Source organism: Eucyclogobius newberryi, unplaced genomic scaffold, assembly GCF_026437365.1.
Source record: "Eucyclogobius newberryi isolate DKJ021-1_F unplaced genomic scaffold, fEucNew1.0.hap1 SCAF_21, whole genome shotgun sequence".
NCBI classification, from domain to species: domain Eukaryota; kingdom Metazoa; phylum Chordata; class Actinopteri; order Gobiiformes; family Gobiidae; genus Eucyclogobius; species Eucyclogobius newberryi.
The window spans coordinates 19,439,885-19,455,986 of NW_027315846.1; the positions used below are offsets into that span (position 1 = coordinate 19,439,885).

Sequence of the window (16,102 nt, forward strand, 5' to 3'; positions counted from 1 at the left end):
TTAGTTTAGTCATAGTGCTAATAAACGGTCTAACCACACCCTTCAGCGAGCAGCATGAGACGTTTGCAGTTGCAGGTTTCTAGTGGCTCGTTGCCATAATCAGCCCAGAGGGGATTTTCTGCACAACTCTAATATTAGACAAGGCTCCGCTGCTCCGGGGTCATGAGGCCGACCATTGCTCTGCAGAACCAGAGCAGGCTGCACTGACAGAAAGGCTCAGCGAGAACTTTGCTCTGGTTCATATCATCACATTTTGAAAGCTTGTGGTAAAAGAATATAAAGAATATAGTGCACTGACATTTCCCTGTGGTCTCCCTGTGTGTGGATGGTGGTTACTGAACAGAGAAATCTAAAGACAAGTGTGCACATTTGAGATAAGAAAGGTCCAATTACTTCATGGTATATTGTATGTATTCCCAAGAGTATTTGAATCACAATCGAGCCAAAAAATAACTCTAAAATCCACAGAGAAACCCAATAATCTACTGTATTTTATATATGTTCTTTTGTCCCTGCTCTTAGATGTCCCTCTATTGTTCCTCTGCTTACTTTTGAAGGACCAAAGACCATGAATCGGATGAGGAACTGTTCTCCTGCCACCTGCCTCAATACAGAACCAGGTTAGTCATGTGAAGCTTTGACTGAGACTTTATACTGCTGTTGCCCTTAGAGTTAATCTCCTTCACACGAGAAGTGGGAGAAGATACAGGAGCTCTTATGTCTCACCTAATTAGAATTTTAAAACCTGGAATAATTTGAGGATTTTGTGCACTATCTTTTTACAGACAAATCTAAATATGTCAAGTTGTGTCTTACTTTTTGCATAATTTAATGGGCATTGAGCAATAGTTTGAAAGAATCTGTGCGCATTCTGTAAACACATTACAGAACAGCGTGCCCAGATTGGAGGGGAGGTCCCGGGGCAGAATGGGGGCTGTGGTGTAAGCCCCAAATGCCTGGACGCTCCCCAAGGTTTGTTGATCTGCCCAGAAGGTCTCTAACAGGATGAGAGCACCCACGTGGCCTCACTGGGGATTACAAGCACCACGATCAAGGTAAAGAGATTAAACTTGAAACAGAACTGCTTTTTAACCTTGGCTTGTTCACGCGCTGGAACTAAAACATCTTCCGTCCGTGCAGTTATGAGGAAACATCAAAAGTGTTGAAGAGGTGGCACCAGGGACGGGTGCTGACCAGTGCTCTGATGCATGCAAACAAGACTGTGGCCGCGCCCGTGAGGATAACTGAGCTGGCTCTGCAGATAAACTAACCCTTCATCATGATTTTGAGTGGAATTCCCATCCTCTTATTTGTGTTCAGTCTCCAAACACGCTCAGATGAAGGTGAGTCACAAATATTATTATCTATTTGGAATATTCATACATATTTATTTGTTTCTATGTCTGTTTCAAAGTTACTTATAAATTTAGGTGACATTTGCTCTTCTGAATACATTATTTACATGGCATAAAAAACAGTTTTGTGAACACAGAACTGCCTGTATTGTTGTTGGTCAGAAGTGTTTGTGTCTGAGGTTGGAGGGGTGAGGGGTGAGGGGATGTGGGGGTTTGGGTGAGCTCATTAACCAACGGGAAAACAAAAGCCATTCTGTTCCTAATATTGCCGGACACTAATCTCTTCTGGCTTGTAGGAGGCCTTCAGAAGGTCTCCTGGGCTGCAGATCCATATCTGTCTGAGCAGTGAAGCAACATGAGTGCCTTTTTATTTACTTAAGATTTACTATTTCATAAAGAAACAAGCTACGAACTGACACATCTTTAGGGCTGTCAGAATAAATGTGATTTTACAGGTTTATAATACCTGTGAGTTCCCAATACGCTCATTTGAAATCATAACATTGTAGAATTCCTATAGTTTAAAAAAGAGCTGGAAACAGGAATTCTATGGTAGAATTTTCTGTTTGTTGGTTCATATATCAGCAATTACTCATTACGCCTAATGACATGAAACAAAAACTGACATAAAGATTGACATTGTCTCTGTCAGCAGCAATAATCAAAAATAATAATAATACATAAATAGTACGGCAAGTTTGTGGAGGAAATCCCCAAATAATGATGGAACAAAGCATGGCTCTCTCATAGAGTTGTAGCCTCTGCTCTGCATCTGAAATCATGACATCAGATTCTACAACGTGAACTGCAAGTTTGATATTGTACAAAAGTCTCAAATAATATTGATACCGATTGCCAATAATGTTACATCTTTGACATTAGCTTTAACTTCTATTTCAATTCAGAGCAGCACACCTGATATAGATGCAGTAAGATGGACTCCTCCAACTGTACCTGAGGGTAATCCCTTTATAGGCGGCTGTAATTCCTTACTGTTCACACCTGGACAAGGGTCACTAATCCAAGAGCCTCATGAACCACGTGGGCCAAACACAGAGCAATTTTCTATCTTTAAAAACGTGTCAAATGTTGCAGTAAAATATGGGCCAGGTAAAGACCGACACCAGACCCAGACAAACAGAGAGGAGCTGAGGGTGCAGGAGCCCTCTGCAACAAGAGGCCACTTCAAGGTCATAATGTAGTTTGTCATACATTATTCTGTATGCATTTCTATTGTGTCAGCGTTTTATCATTTCTGCAACTGGAGTACAATAGTTTATTGTTTGCTTTAATATTGCATGGTAAATCTAGCTGTGGACTCTATTCATTTTATTTGTTTTGTTCTGAATCCTCAGTGACAGACAGGGGCCTCGCTGGACTCAGGGATGTGAGACACAGACACTTCCTGAAGGTGTCCCGCTCTGTCTTCTACAGCAGCAGCAGAAGCAGCAGCAGAAGCAGGACCAAGCGCGCAGCTATTTTCAGCACAGGGGTCAAAATGTGTCCACAGGAAACAGCCAAGGCGGTCATCTCCAGCCACCGCGCTTACTACAGACTCAGAGGTCAGATGTTTGTCAAATGTAGAATGTGCATTTTCATTGAATCTAAAACGCTCACTAGTGAATGGATAAAGATGTTATGTGGAAGCAATATCCCTAAAATAAAATGTGCATAATTTATAAGCATCTCTGGTAATAAAATAACCATCATCATGTCCTATCCATTTACAGTCTGCCAAGAAGCCATTTGGGAAGCATTTCTCGTTTTCTTTGATCGCGTTCCAAACTCAGAGGAGTACATGGCCTGGGTTCACACGTGCCAACATGAGAACCTCTGCATGGACGACCTGGCCCAAAACTTCAGCTCCTCTGCAGAACATTTGGACATGATAGACAGAGTAAGTTTATCCAAGCTCATCATAAGATTATAGCGTCTTTACTGTATGTCATGGGGTCAGAAGTTTCTGTTATGAGGTCTTTTGTTTCTGTTAGGCTTTTGTGTGTGTTTTTTTAATTTATTAATTGTATAAAAAATGGAGAGATTTGGCTTGGGCAGGGGTCAGGAGCATCAACATTAACAAACATGACACAAGATACACTCATTTGCAGTCTCCAAGGTCCATGGTTTGGCTTTTAAAGAAGGTTAGTAGAATAAAGCACTAGAAATAAGTATAAAAAACACAGATAAGAATAAATAGAAACAAGGCTGTTCACTAAACATCCTAGGGCAGTTTAATGTTCGCACTATTGGTTTTCTTTAAGCCAGGATTTCCGTTTTGTGGGGGAAAAGTCTGACGCCCGACTGTGACTTAAGCTCCAGCGTCAGAGTTCCAGAGCTCTAACCCAGAGCCGTCCGGGCCCTTTGCACTCTGCAGCTCCCACTTATTCCAGCTCAGGTCCTCAAACCTTCAATATTATATTTTTGTATCAGTTCACACATTACACACACATTTTACAAAGAAATAATGAACAATATGAACAAGCGTCATTTGTTTATATTTTTGAATCATGCAGCAGTGACTAATGCAGCACTTTACTGGTTTTTGATCAAATCCTTTACAGAACTTATATTACAGACACAATGCACAGATAGCTCAGGCTCAACACACTCCATGTTGTTTTGTATTAACTTAATAATTTAATAAATTAATTGAATGGACCGTAATGAACAAGTTTTTATATCTGTTGTTTTTACATAAGGGAATTCTACAGTTTATCTGTTTATGCATGAGCTCATACTGATTGTTCAGCACAGAGCGGAATCTCCAATGAGCCTCAGATCTTTACCTAAGAACTTCATATTTTCTTGTCCGGTTTCCAAAGCAGCTGACTATTCCATACCATAGCACAGACTCAATACTGGCTCTATAGAAGGTTGGCATAATATTTTGTCTGACTCAAAAAAATATATATATATATAAATGTAACCGCAGATGTATGATGTATGTATGAACACACTTGTTACATGTTCCTGTCCATGTAAGTACACATTATCATGGGCTCCTACTGCCCTGGGGTCCACTACCACCGTTTTGTTTACATTCATACTTTCACTGGTGTTAATGATACTCTGTTTTATACTCTGGGGTCATATAGGTCATGGGGTCAAGACAAAGTGAAAGTTGGTTTAGAAAAGTGGTTCTCATATATTATTATATTGGTATATTGTCAGTGAAAAGCTTTTGAAGAAAGCTCCTACCGGAAGAAGCTAAAGCGTGTAAAGCAGAATGAGCCTTCTCCAGAGAATACAGATTGATAAATCAATGATCAAAGTAAAAGTGACTCAAAAGTAAAACAAAGCTCATGTTTGTGCTTCTTTGCAGAGAGTGGCTGAGCTGGGAGACAGTGAAGAGTAGGTCCAAACATTACCAACTTTATGTTCCATTAAGCGTTTCCCTTTTTATAATTACATACATATTTATATTTTGTAGAGCTTTGGCTGAAACACCTGCGCCAGGCAAAGACTGTAAGTTTCTGATGGGCGTCCTTCTAAACAGGGCAATGTATTTCTTAACTAAAAGTAATGTTGTTCCCACTTGTTAAGGCCCTTGGACTGAAAATAACGACATTCCTACAGAGTCCGTTGTGGTAAACATACTACTGATCTTTTGTATTTTTGGATGAAACATTTTAAATACAATTTGGTGTGTTTTCTGCTATATTCATTTTGTAAAATTGTACACTAACCTTTTAGATAATAGAGGAGCCCAACGTGATCTCTGAGAAGCAACAGCACTACATGGTGGAGTTCAGTGTGACTGTGGAGGACCCCATCTACAACGAGATCCTCCGAGACCCTGCCACCCCTGAATATGCCGATGTGGTCCGGGAGCTCAGGGACGAGGTACGATCTCAACACTTCACAACCCCCACTTTTGGAGGGGTTTGCATTACATCTGGTTTCAAGATGTAATGTTAAAATTATGACACTGTATTTAATTTATTTTTAATTGAAAACAGTCAGCTTTAGTGAAATTGGGTCAGATAACACTGAAATACATTTTCAACGGTTTAAAATGTATCGTTACAGAAATTGATTTAATCTTGCTGTAGGGGCTCTGAGTTGGTTTAATTTCACCTGATTTAAATAATACCTTATTTTTCAGATGTATCATGTTTTTGCTAAAATTCCTGGATTCAAAGAGATCCGTGTTCTGGGATTTCGGTACGTAGAAAAGTGTATTTCTGAAGCTAAAGGTACAAAACTAGGTGTGCATTATACAAATGGGTTGTTTCTCTGCTCCACAGGGCGGAGGACGTGTCTGTGCGTTATGCAGCCATATTTAACGGTGACACTGAGCTCAGTGATGAGCCGGAGGGATTCCACGTGACTGATGTGGAGACACAGAGAGACATGAACGCACCCAAACTCCAGAACACCATCATCAGGGCCCTGAAGCAGGAGCATTCACTGCCACTGGACCTCAACACTCTCAGCTTTGACACTGGTATGTAGCTGGCGAGGCTACAGGGGATGTTATATTACCTTCCATTAGAAAATATACTACTGCACTTTTCTCTGGTTGTGCAAGCGCCACTTGCAGCTCCAGCTTTGTGGTTATAATTACTGTGATGATAATATTACAATACACATGTACAAATATTGCTTTTAGAAGTTGCAAGTCTGATATATCCCAAATGAAGGAATGACATAACCCTTGTAAAATGTAAACTCATCCTTGTGTCACAGTGTATAAGGTTGAAGAACACGTGAACAAAATGGCCCGTACTGCAGCGCCCCCTGTGGAGAAGAGTTCCACTGCTGCCATTGGTGCATCTGAACACTTGGAAGAGTCTAATATTTCTACAGAAAGTGAAACGCACACCGTTGTTCCCTTCAACCCTGAAGTTCTGACGAACATCGTTTTGATTGAACCAGTGCAAACTCCAGCTTATCCTGCAGGGGGCGCTGTGAAGAAAGCAGAAGAAAGAGATGAGTTATTTACAGAGTCCCTGACAACAGGTGAGACACTGTTGGCCTTTACCCTCAGAAAGACAATTTTCTGATGAACAAAAAGATTCTTTGGATTCTTTGTATAAAAAGTTGAATGTTAAAAATACTGTGATCCGGCTAATTATCAACTCTGTCTTTCTTCTTCAAGAACCTGGAGCGGTCGTACTCAGTGGTGATGTAACATCACAGCTCATCGAGATTCAGGCCACGATCCACACTTCTCTGGACCTGACTGTCCCACACGAGGAAGTCCACACAAGCAGAGACACAACAGCTGCAGCAGAGCAAGACCAGGCCTCAGGAGAGGACGAGGGTACTCTGTCTGCAGCTGGCACTGAGAGCACCCGCACAGAGGGGGAGGGCATGATCCCTGAGAGCACAGAGAGCACCCGCATGGAGGAGGATGGTGTGTCCTCTGAGAGCACCCGCACAGAGGGGGAGGGCATGTTCACTGAGAGCACAGAGAGCACCCGCATGGAGGAGGATGGTGTGTCCTCTGAGAGCACCCGCACAGAGGGGGAGGGCATGTTCACTGAGAGCACAGAGAGCACCCGCATGGAGGAGGATGGTGTGTCCTCTGAGAGCACCCGCACAGAGGGGGAGGGCATGTTCACTGAGAGCACAGAGAGCACCCGCATGGAGGAGGATGGTGTGTCCTCTGAGAGCACCCGCACAGAGGGGGAGGGCGTGCCCCCTGAGAGCACAGAGAGCACCCGCACAGAGGGGGAGGGCAAGTCCCCTGAGAGCACAGAGAGCACCCGCACAGAGGGGGAGGGCATGTTCCCTGAGAGCACAGAGAGCACCCGCACAGAGGGGGAGGGCATGTTCCCTGAGAGCACAGAGAGCACCCGCACAGAGGGGGAGGGCGTGTCCCCTGAGAACACAGAGGGGGAGGGCATGTTCCCTGAGAGCACAGAGAGCACCCGCACAGAGGGGGAGGACGTGTCCTCTGAAAGCACAGAGAGCACCCTCACAGAGGGGGAGGGCGTGTCCCCTCAGAGCACAGAGGGGGAGGGCGTGTCCCCTGAGAGCACAGAGAGCACCCACACAGATGGGGAGGGCGTGTCCCCTGAGAGCACAGAGAGCACCCGCATGGAGGAAGACGTCGTGTCCTCAGAGAGCACCCACACAGAGGGGGAGGGCGTGTCCCCTGAGAGCACAGAGAGCACCCACACGAAGGGGGAGGGCGTGTCCCCTGAGAGCACAGAGAGCACCCGCATGGAGGAGGACGTTGTGTCCTCTGAGAGCACAGAGAGCACCCGCACAGAGGGGGAGAGCGTGTCCCCTGAGAGCACAAAAGGGGAGGGCGTGTCCCCTGAGAGCACAGAGGGGGAGGGCATGTCCCCTGAGAGCACAGAGGGGGAGGGCATGTCCCCTGAGAGCACAGAGGGGGAGGGCGTGTCCCCTGAGAGCACAGAGGGGGAGGACGTGTCCCCTGAGAGCACAGAGGGGGAGGGCATGTCCCCTGAGAGCACAGAGAGGGAGGACGTGTCCCCTGAGAGCACAGAGGGGGAGGGCATGTCCCCTGAGAGCACAGAGGGGGAGGACGTGTCCCCTGAGGGCACAGAGGGGGAGGGCGTGTCCCCTGAGAGCACCCACACAGAGGAGGAGTATGGGAGTGGCCTGTATGAGTGGACTCCTCCCCCTGTGAGCACTCCTCTGATGGCCGCCGTGGAGCGGAGCAAAGACTTGGTGGTGTTCTTTCGCCTCAGAGTCTCCAACATGATGTTCACAGAAAACCTCTTCAACAAAGAGTCTCCTGAGTACAAGTCCCTGGAGAACACCTTTCTGGAGCTGGTGAGTTCTCACTCTCATTTACTGTGCTCGTCATGATACTGCTCACAATAATTGTCATATCGAGTGTCATATGACAATGACATTATTATTATTATTGGATAAAATGAGTAATTGTATTTTTTGTCTGCTGCTCCATGTAGTCTTGAGCTTGTGTATTTAAATACTGGTGGTGCTGGTGTGTTTGAAACATACATCACATGATCAGAAAATGGAATAAATGATTTGTTTCACATAGACACAGCGGCCCAGCCTCAGAAAGCAGCAGAACCCTGGAGCTTCCAGTAAATCAGGGCCACAGAGTCTGAGAACGTTAGCTTCCATTCCGGTACCTTCTCCCGTTGTTTTCGGGGCATTCAAATCCAGAGAATGCCTTGTCTGTTCATCTCACTCATCTTTGCTCAATTGAGTTCTCAGCACAAGCATTTTCTTTTTCCTAACTGACTGACAAACCCTGTTTTCTTTAGATAATCTGGGACATTAAAACATAATCGTGCATATCTAAACTAATTGATATTACCACAATTCTCTTCATCCCACCAGCCTCAGCCTCAGCTGCTTGGACACACTATGAGCTAATGTATGACCAGTGACATTACACATGTGTAGCATACTACATGTAGTCCCAGGTTAGTGTGAACACAGGGTCTGTACATAATTAAAAATCATATCTGATTAAATAAAACTAACTGGTGCCAGGAGCTCAGTGGTACCCCACCCAGTGACCCACAGGTCTGTGGTTCGATCCCCATTGTAAAGCGCCTCGAGAAACACCTTCACCTTGTACAGTCTGAGCATTGTGTAAAGTCATCCCCGATATAAACTCTATTATGTAAATGACAGCAGAGGGGGGGTGGGGGGAGTGCCACTGTGCTGCCACATGTGCTAGAATCCTGCTTTACCCTCACTAATACTCACTAATACTCACTAATACTCACTAATACTCACTAATACTCACTAATACTCACTAATACTCACTAATCAATAATCACACCATCTGATTATATACTAATCAAGACCAACACTAGATCCAGCTGTGACACCACTCTGGGTCAAAGGTCAGCTTTACAACCTGCTTAAAGCTCCAACATCTACTAACACACAGGGCCGGCCCAAGCCTTCAGGGGGCCCTAAGCGAAAAAAAATTTGGGGGCCCCTCACCACGTCATCAGAATCAGTTTTATTGCCATTGTCAGTAAACAATTCACATATGGGAACTTTCTTCAACGCAAACAAAGCGCACCAAAACTCCAGGGCATCCGTTTGCCAGTTAGTTTATTCTCAACACCTCACAAGCTCAAATATTGATAACTTAAATCCCAGTGTTTGCAGTTTCTTTACATCGTCAAGAAGTTTCTTCTTTCGTTTTTCGGCACCAGGAGATATATTCCTCTGGACATGAGGACCACGTTCTGTTGTGTTTATGTTTTGCTCTCGTTCTGCTCGCGCCCAATCAGCGCAGGTTTGGTGTCTCGGTTGCCAGATTGTCATTACAAATAAATGCAGTTTGTGTGTTTTATGTTACCGCTGTGTGCGCTGCCGCGCCAGCAGCGCTACTACACTAGTGGCGCACGCTGCGCTTGCACTTCGCATAAAACGGGTTGCCAGATTGGGGGCCCTATTAACGCCTCGAGGCCCTACGCGGCTGCTTAGTTCGCTTATAGGCTGGGCCGGCCCTGCTAACACATGCTTGATATCATAACATGTAAAAACATTACAATAGAAAACTGTTCCAACAGCTTCTTCCATACCTGGAGACCAACCTGACGGGCTTCAAAGCGTTGGAGATCCTGAGCTTTCAGAATGGCAGTGTTATTGTGAACAGTAAGATGAAGCTGAACAAAGCCGTTCCCTACAACGTGACTGAGGCCGTGCACTGCGTGTTGGAGGAATTCTGTAACTCCGCCTCCAACAAGATGGACATTCATGTGGACAGTCGCTCTCTGGAGGTAGAACCAGGTACTTACGGAGGACATACAGTCACATACAGTTCATCCATGTGGACTGGATTATCTCACATGTCTCGTGTGCTTCTGCTTTCAGCTGATGAGCCGGACCCTTGTCAGTCCATCTCATGTTTGGAGTTCTCTCGTTGTATGATAAACGGCTGGAGTGGAGAGGCAGAGTGTGTCTGTGATCCTGGATACAGTGCAGAGCAGGGCCAGCCCTGTCAGAGCCTCTGCACTCTGCAGCCAGACTTCTGCTTCCATGGAGGGCTGTGCCAAATCTTACCTGGCCATGGCGCCACCTGCAGGTACAAAGCAGTTCACATTTAGTTCGACTTTTCGCACAGAAACAAAATGTAAATAGTGAACAACACTAATATATCTGTACTATTATAAGCGTTCTTGCTTTGGTTTACTGTCTGCAGCTTTAAAGCAAACCATTCCCATTCTTTGAAATAGATAGTTGATTTGAATTGTCAAGTATTTATTTTGGTGTGTATATTTCAGATGCCCTGTTGGTAAATACTGGCACTACCATGGCGAGCGCTGTGACGAGCTGATCACTCTGCCTCTGGACACTTCACTTATTCTTTCTGGCCTCGTGGGGAGTCTCTGCCTTGTTGGCGCTGTTATCGGCATTCTAATATTTATTAACAAGAAATGCATACAGCCCCAAAAAGCTGTGACCACGGTGTAAGTACAGGATGTGAAACGTGACTGTTGTTTGCTTTTCCCCATTACATTATTATTATGTTCACGCTGCAGGCACACACTTGCTCCTCATGCATTTGACCACACGTTGTGTGTGAACCCTGCATTTCAGCACGAGGATGAGTTTATAACGTCCACATTACCCTATTCTTCAAGCTCTGTGACCTCACAGTCACAAGCACCTGAACAAGACCAGTTTGCTTCAATTGAAAATATTCAACTGAGTATTGAGGTATTGAGAACTGAAGTCTCTAACCTCAACTTAACTTGTCCCTCTAAATAACATCAACTTAACTTGTCCCTCTAAATAACATCAACTTAACTTGTCCCTCTAAATAACATCAACTTAACTTGTCCCTCTAAATAACATCAACTTAACTTGTCCCTCTAAATAACATCAACTTAACTTGTCCCTCTAAATAACATAAACTTAACTTGTCCCTCTAAATAACATCAACTTAACTTGTCCCTCTAAATAACATAAACTTAACTTGTCCCTCTAAATAACATCAACTTAACCTCTCATCTTTGTCAATCACTGCTCCAACAGACACTAACACTTTGTATTCTAGTGTAATGTTTGCTAACATCTTAAAACCACCATCCTCTGAATTAGCAAGAGCTTTTGGGAATTCCTACAGAAATTGTAGTTTTCATCTGAACTAAATATTATCGCATCACTCATGATCCTGTCTTGTGTTTAGATCCCCAGACACCTCTACACAACAAGATCAGAGAAGTTAGTGTCGAATATGATGGACGTCCAACTCTGCAAAGCACATAGTCAGGTAAGATCACACATTACATCACACAAAAGTGAGTGCTCATATAAACGAAGTGATGCGTCTTTTGTCACACAAATATGACATGTGCCCAAACAACTTATGTAATGGAGCTTTTATTGAGAGTGGTATTTCTACTTGTCCAATTACTGTAGTTATATACTTTTTCATGTCCTTCCACTTATGAAAGAAAGTGACATTCAGAGTTGATATTGATTAAAGAATTGGATTAAATTTTTCAAACAGCCCTTGGTGAGAGTGTGGGTAAGTTTATTTTGTATATTTTTATGAATGATGTGGGGCATCAGCCTCAAAGTTGAGGCAATTACCAATTCTCAAATCAGATTAAAAGTAATTATTTTGTATCAATAATCTGAAGGTTTGTGAGAATATTACCATAAAATTTACCCCTTTTCGTGGTTTAAGAAAATTCACTGATGCACAATTAAATAGATACATATGAAATATGCAAATTAGTCATTTACAGGTACAGTAGAGGAAATAGATAGTAGACAAACTGTGAAATGTGTGCGTGCTAGAGTGATAATTAAACAGAAGGTCAGACTGCTCAGTGATGGATGAGGGCTGCTCAGTGATGGATGAGGGCTGCTCAGTGATGGATGAGGGCTGCTCAGTGATGGATGAGGGCTGCTCAGTGATGGATGAGGGCTGCTCAGTGATGGATGAGGGCTGCTCAGTGATGGATGAGGGCTGCTCAGTGATGGATGAGGGCCGCTCAGTGATGGATGAGGGCCGCTCAGCGATGGATGAGGGCCGCTCAGCGATGGATGAGGGCCGCTCAGCGATGGATGAGGGCCGCTCAGCGATGGATGAGGGCCGCTCAGCGATGGATGAGGGCCGCTCAGCGATGGATGAGGGCCGCTCAGCGATGGATGAGGGCCGCTCAGCGATGGATGAGGGCCGCTCAGCGATGGATGAGGGCCGCTCAGCGATGGATGAGGGCCGCTCAGCGATGGATGAGGGCCGCTCAGCGATGGATGAGGGCCGCTCAGCGATGGATGAGGGCCGCTCAGCGATGGATGAGGGCCGCTCAGCGATGGATGAGGGCCGCTCAGCGATGGATGAGGGCCGCTCAGCGATGGATGAGGGCCGCTCTGAGGCTTTCCTCCAGTGACGAGAAAGCAGTTGACCCTCAGCTGAGGCCAATTTGAAGATCCTTTAGTTTAAGCACGAGGACACTCAGAGTATTTCCCTTTTCTTCACATTGGTCTTTAGTCTTGGAGGTCCTCGATGGAACTGCCTGTGCAGTAGTTTTAGTTTAGGCAACTCCTTGAATATTAGCGGCAAGTTTCAACCAACCAGACACACTAGTGTTCTGAGTCAGCGAAAAGAGGAGGGGCTCTGGACCTGAAATGTCCCCAAATGCACAGACGCTGTTTGAACATTAACTAGGCCTACAAAGTTGCAGGTAAACATTTTTACAAGATGATGTTGTGTTAAATTGACAAGAAAAAAACAACATTAACATTATACACAACTTGTATATTAGATCCTGTGAGAGTTCTGACTTGGTTGAGACGGCTGATGGCCTTTTAAATGTCATGCCCAAAACTATTTTCAGCTGCGGAGAGATGGCTCTTTTGAGTCCAATTAACCCAGTTTAAAATCTGAAGCGATTCTAATTGATGATTAGTCCTCATTCAGAGCAGAAAGCATCTGCTTTTGGCAGACATTGTAAAACCCCCGAGGTATGTGGATCTCCAAAAAGGGGGTGGTGAGCTATCGAGCAGCGAAAGCCTAATGTCCAGCGTTCCTGTCACCATGACAAAGAGGTCATCTGCAGGTTGGCCTTTTCCCTGAGCAGTTATACAGAGGACATCAGGACATCGCTCATGCACGTCCTTTCATTCTTTACCCATTATACAGAATGAGCTTTCACTACTGATACTGATACTTCAAGGCATTCCTGGATTCCTGCACTCATTCTTTACTGTATCAAACAGTTTATGCCACAGATCATTAGCCTGTTTGGTGCGTATGTTGTTCATGGTCCCACAGTGCACCTGTGTCTCATTGTATGGACGGTGTGCAAAATGGGGGCAAGTGTAAGAAGAGGCAAAGATCTGGGGCTGTTCAAAGTGGTTGACATTGGCTGAAGTGTGGACACTACTAAACATGCCATTCACTTTTTGTAAGGGATCTTGCTCTTTCACACTCTGACCAGTGGAACCATCTTGTTTGTTTTGGAACTGGAATGCCGTCTTGTGTGGAAACATGTGATGGCGACTGTGCTGAGGTGTTATGGGTGGTATAACGGGACATTTAGCTGCAACTCTGTCAACATATGTTTTAAACGACCTTCAATGGTTGTGCTGAATGTTTAGGTCTTGGAGTTTGGAGTTTGTTAACTTCCCTGTGTCGCATGTTGTCTTCTGAAACTTGAGCTTGCTTCATCAGCGCACTCCTAGTATCCGGGTATCCGGTTTGAGTGCTGATGGTGCACATTGGGTATTCAGTGAGGCACGAGTGGTGCGTCTAGGATTGTGGCTCACTTGGTGCTGTAGGGTTTTTTGGTCCTTTTTGTGGAGCTAGGATCTGTTACAGAACTCACGGGTATAACTTGCACCTTCTGGGATTTGCTGCATTTGGTCAACACACTTTACAGTAACCTGTTGGTGCACATTGGGTATTCAGCGGGGGACGAGTGGGGCTACTAGAGCCTAGCTGTGCCTTACTGGGTGCTCTGGCCTCTTTTGTTAAACAAGGATCTGTTACTGGACTTACTTGCACCTTCAAGGGTTTTGCCTCATTTGATGCACTCTCAGAAGATTTTAGAGTATTCGGTTTGGGTGTTATTGGTAAATGTTGGGTGTTCAGTGGGGCACGTGTGGAGTGATGAGGGTCTAATTTTGCTGTATTGTTTTGGTTAAACTGGGGTCTATTAGTGAACACACTGTGGGTTTTGAGTCACTTTGACTTGGCAAGTATGTTATGAGAGGAGGGTGAACCTTCACTTCTATTTGGTTGTCATTGTTACATGATTTCAATTTAAAAATTAATTTGAGCTCTCCTTGTTAGTAAACTTTGTGAATGATGATTATTATTATTTTTAACCTCTTTTTGAGTAGTGGGCACTGTCTCTGCGGCTCATGTTCCTCTAATTGTTGCTGAACATGAGCATTTAACGCCTTTTGAAAGTCAAACAGCAGCTGAGGAGTTGCTCTCTTGGTGCAGGTCTCAATATCTGACAAGATTGGCTGCGTACTTATGACAATACTTGGGACCTTGGGCCTGTTAGTGAAACACTCCTTTAAGGCTGTCAGCCGCTCACTCATGATTGATTCTGTTCAGCTGCAGAGTGTGAACTCTCTTTGAGCCTTATTTGAACACTGCCTCTTCTCAGTCGTGCTGCCAGCACGAACAGGACAACTTTATGTCAGATTCTTGAATGTGAAAAGTTATTGTTGCCATAACAACAGAAATTGTATAATAAGAATAACAAGAAAACAGTATGTGACTAAAACTCATGAATACTATATTACTGGTACTACTGTACTGATTATGTGTCGTCTCATACAATTTATCAGGAACATTTTTAAATTTGCTGTAGTAAAAACTCTTTATCTCTTCACGTACACCACAAATTACGCATATTAACAATAACCTCACCACCTCTCAGTTAAACCTACAGGTCAATTCAATGTTGAAAATGGTTTAATCTGTTTTTTCACTTTTGCCCCTCGAGGAATCTGCTGTTGTGATTTTGGGCGTTACAAATATAAATTTAATTTAATAGAATATTGAGATGTCTAAGCTAAAGCACATTTTATAACTGCTCAGAAATTTGTCTCATTTTGGGTAACATCATGTTTTATTCCTTTTCTGCTCGACAGACGTGGCGGCCACAACTCCAGGAAGAACATACTGTTTTCTGAGAGCTTCAGAAAATGAGTGCTTGGAAGTAACTGTGGTGTGATGTTTAGTTTACACACAATAGGCTATTTTCCAGTTTCCTTTCCGAGGTGGTTCTTTCCTCATAATGAGGTATTTATTATTTATTGGATACATAAAGCAGAACAAGTGCATAGACTGGTATGAAGGAAATGTGATAGCTGAACTTGTATAATGTATCAATTTTACATTTACATTTTACATTAAAATGAAAATGTTAAAATATTTCAAATAATGATATACTACAATCAATCATACTTGTATTGTCAACATCATTAAAAAATGTGATGAGAAAACTTTTCAAAAAAACAGTCTCATTTTCTCTGGGGCCATCATGAAACAGAAGAAGCAAAAGGTTTATACACGTCATAATTCACAAAACACACAAATCATTGGTAAACACTCATTTCACACAACTGCAAACCATAACTGGAATTATTTTCTACAAAAAAATGTAAGATCATTTGACTTGACATCTACATCTAATGCATGGCAACAAATATTAAAAATGAAATATATAAGGTTTGGTCTGTCATCTCTTTAAAACCTTCAACAGTTTAACATCAAAAGTACCAATAAGTTTGATAGGAAAGGGATGTTTTCACTTCATGATTGTATTTAAATAACAGCCTCGCAAACTTAAAGTAAA

General features: G+C 43.7%; 1 protein-coding gene across 3 annotated transcripts; it reads left to right on the plus strand.

Annotated features, from left to right (window-relative positions):
• The first annotated feature begins 962 nt into the window (after positions 1-962).
• On the plus strand, positions 963-15,749 carry impg1b (interphotoreceptor matrix proteoglycan 1b). Of its 3 annotated transcripts, XM_072457382.1 has the most exons (19): positions 963-1,055; positions 1,141-1,343; positions 2,711-2,917; positions 3,086-3,252; positions 4,678-4,706; positions 4,786-4,820; positions 4,899-4,942; positions 5,049-5,198; positions 5,461-5,519; positions 5,603-5,802; positions 6,045-6,317; positions 6,457-8,105; positions 8,341-8,430; positions 9,842-10,061; positions 10,146-10,356; positions 10,556-10,741; positions 10,814-10,991; positions 11,464-11,547; positions 15,396-15,749. In XM_072457382.1, the coding sequence occupies exons 2-19, from the start codon at positions 1,280-1,282 to the stop codon at positions 15,435-15,437; spliced, it is 3,888 nt and encodes a 1,295-aa protein (XP_072313483.1). In that variant the 5' UTR covers positions 963-1,055; positions 1,141-1,279; the 3' UTR covers positions 15,438-15,749. The 3 variants fall into 3 exon arrangements, with proteins under 3 accessions (XP_072313483.1, XP_072313485.1, XP_072313484.1); XM_072457384.1 differs by lacking the exons at positions 963-1,055; positions 10,814-10,991 and having other exon boundaries at positions 1,084-1,343; XM_072457383.1 differs by lacking the exons at positions 963-1,055; positions 8,341-8,430 and having other exon boundaries at positions 1,084-1,343.
• The last annotated feature ends 353 nt before the right edge of the window (positions 15,750-16,102 follow it).